Below are 2,818 nucleotides of genomic sequence, written 5' to 3'. Positions count from 1 at the left end.
GTACCTATCTTACTAAGTTTAGATAGCTTCCTCTATTTAACTAGCCTAGGCGTATAACCGGTCTATCTATCTTTAGGCGTACTTTTTAGTTCGGGAGGAATAATGCTTATATTCTATATATAATATATACCTTACGGCTTTTAAGAGTCTTATTATAGGTAAATAACCGATAGGGAGATCTTAAAATATCTTAAGGTATATCGCTCTATCTATCCGTAAATCTTTAGATATAGGATTTTGATAACGGACTCTATTATCTTTAACCTATCGGTACTCTAAATAATAAGTAGGATCGCTAATAATTTAGCCGAAGAGTAACTAAAGATAGTTAGAGCTCTAGTATATATTATTAGATAGTATAGAATAATATATAGTAGGTATAATAATATTAAAAGAAAGAAGATATTAAGTTAGATAAAATAAGGAATCTTAGTAAAATTTAAGGGATATATTCTTTATATTAATAAAGTACTCCGGATAGATAGTAGAACCTCTTATAGACCGGACGGTCAAAACGTCTAGTAAAAGAAAAGATCCCTAATAGCCTTTAGTATATTACCCCTATAATCGAAGCTTCTATATTATATATAACGAACGCTTTTCCCTTCTCCTAGGAAAGTAATATAGGTTCCTAAGAACACGAGGGTCTCTTAGGTCCTTTTATAGACTTATATTATAGAGATTATATTACTTAAGCGTTTTTATAACTAATAGGTATCCGCCTTTACTAACGGCTAAAGGCTACTAGGTTCCTAGGAACGGAAGTCTAGTTCCTAGGGTTTAAGTATAGGCTTCTAGGACTATATAGGCTCTTAGGAATACCTATATCGCTCCCTAGGAGCACCCGTCCGGTTTCTAAGAATATATATTTAGGCTCTAGGAGACCGAGTGCTTTTAGGAGCTTAACCGTCTACCCTGTAAGCTAAGGGCCTCTAGATTATCGCTATCTATATTATTATACAACCTTATATATAACAGATTCTAGTAGCAGAGGGGGGTTATAAAGACTTAAAGAGATTTATCGTGGTATAGTTTCGAATCACTATTACCTCTTTAATATAATTTTTACCTTATATCGACGTATAGGATAGATCGAAATTAGTTTTACTACTTACATATAGGGATTCTATCTCGAACCCTCTTTTAAAACACGCTATACCTATTATAGTTACTCTTCCCCTAAATATATATCTTAGCAGTAATTTAATATACGTATAAATAATAGCATAGAAATAGCTTCTGTATTAGACCTATATGATTCTTAGGGTTTCTAGAACGTTAATCCTATAAATAGGCTAAACAGAGGAGGTGTCTACTCTTCTCGTCTAAAGATATAGTAGGAATTCGAATCCTACCCCTATTAACCGCGTATCTTACCGAGCGTATTGTATAGAGACAGTACTAGTAGGTAATATTTATTTGCTTTGTATATTAATCTTGACCTTCTAATAGAGGACTAGCGTTTGCTTAACTGACTAGTTGTGATTATACTAACGTTGGATTCTTTAGAGCGTTTAGACGAAGACGATGACTACTAATTCGTATCCCGATAAACGTGATTTTCAACCGTATATCCTTAAATCTAGAGACTAAGATTCGCAATATACTCTAACTCCCGGCTACTATAGTTGTACGCCTATTTTAGGCTGTGGGCTAAGCCCTTCCCCGAGTATCACTCTAAGTACGATCTAGAAGACTTATACTAATACTAACCCGAAAGACCTAGGCTGCTCTAGCTATCTAAGTAGTACGATAGGATGCTAAGTAACGAGCTTCCGGTAAACTATATCTAATATACGATAGAATAGAAAGTTACGGTGAATAAGAAGGTACTCTTACGAGATACTAAAGAGGATATAATCCTGACTCCGAGTGCTTATTAGCCGAAGACCTTAAAAGGTAAGCTTAAGAGGTTGTTAGAAGGGAAGGTCCGCCGTAAAGGAAGCGTAAGGTCGGACGATACCTCGATCGCTATATCAATAAATAATCACTCCTAACGCGACCTAATAAAACGGTTTAACTATCTCGATATCGATTAGACTACTATTAAAAAGTAGCTACTAAAGTAGGGCGACCTATTTCGTCGAGGTAAGAAACTAAGGCTAAGTATTACCTTTAAATATGTTAAGGACGACTGTCTCTATAAAATTACCTCGGGTAGGGTAGAGAAAAGAGGAAGGTTATCGGTCACTAAATAAATACTTAACGAGCGAGATGCTTAACTAGATACTAAAGAGAACGTGTCTAGGTAAGAATCGATATAGCGGGGTGTTTATAATCTAATACGTTACCTATCCTCCTTATACTATCTCGGCCTATATTATTAGTAAGACCCCTACGGTAAAAAGCACTATAAATTAAGGAGCTATTAACTAAAGCGTTTGATCGCCTTTATAGAAAAAGGCGGTATCTTGTAGTCCTATAAAGACGTCCCGGATAATTTCTATAAAGAACTATATATAGAAGAGCGGTATAGGTTGGAGAGCTAATAATCTTAGAAGAATAAGATAGTAGGAACCCTTAGAAGCTATCAACCTATTAATATCAATTTTAATAGGATATAATCTTCCCCGCAACGAGATACGTCTAATCTAATTATAGCCTTAGTAATGGTTCTACCATCTAATAACTAAGTTATAGAAGACCTTAATCTTACTAGGCTAAGAGATAAAGCTATTAAAGATTATAGCGTATAGTATAAATTAAACGTTAGTAACGAAAATCTAAAAGTATAGTTTCGGTAAGTATGTAAGGTAGCGTTAGCTAATAGTCTTGATCTTAGACTAATTTATAAGGACTAAGATCCCTTATTCTTTAC

General features: G+C 34.5%; 1 protein-coding gene across 1 annotated transcript; it reads left to right on the top strand.

Moving 5' to 3' along the window:
• Positions 1-1,527: 1,527 nt before the first annotated feature.
• Positions 1,528-1,706, top strand: N7516_008157 (uncharacterized protein; the record flags this gene model as incomplete). Its single annotated transcript, XM_057220876.1, has 2 exons — positions 1,528-1,568; positions 1,646-1,706. 2 exons carry the CDS (start codon positions 1,528-1,530, stop codon positions 1,704-1,706), a joined length of 102 nt encoding a protein of 33 aa, XP_057071148.1.
• Positions 1,707-2,818: the final 1,112 nt, after the last annotated feature.

The sequence above is a fragment of the Penicillium verrucosum genome (assembly GCF_028828655.1).
Source record: "Penicillium verrucosum strain IBT 35672 chromosome Unknown utg000003l_segment0_segment0, whole genome shotgun sequence".
NCBI classification, from domain to species: Eukaryota; Fungi; Ascomycota; class Eurotiomycetes; order Eurotiales; family Aspergillaceae; genus Penicillium; species Penicillium verrucosum.
Note: the sequence above shows the minus strand (reverse complement) of the source record. Positions and strands in the feature narration are given on the sequence as shown.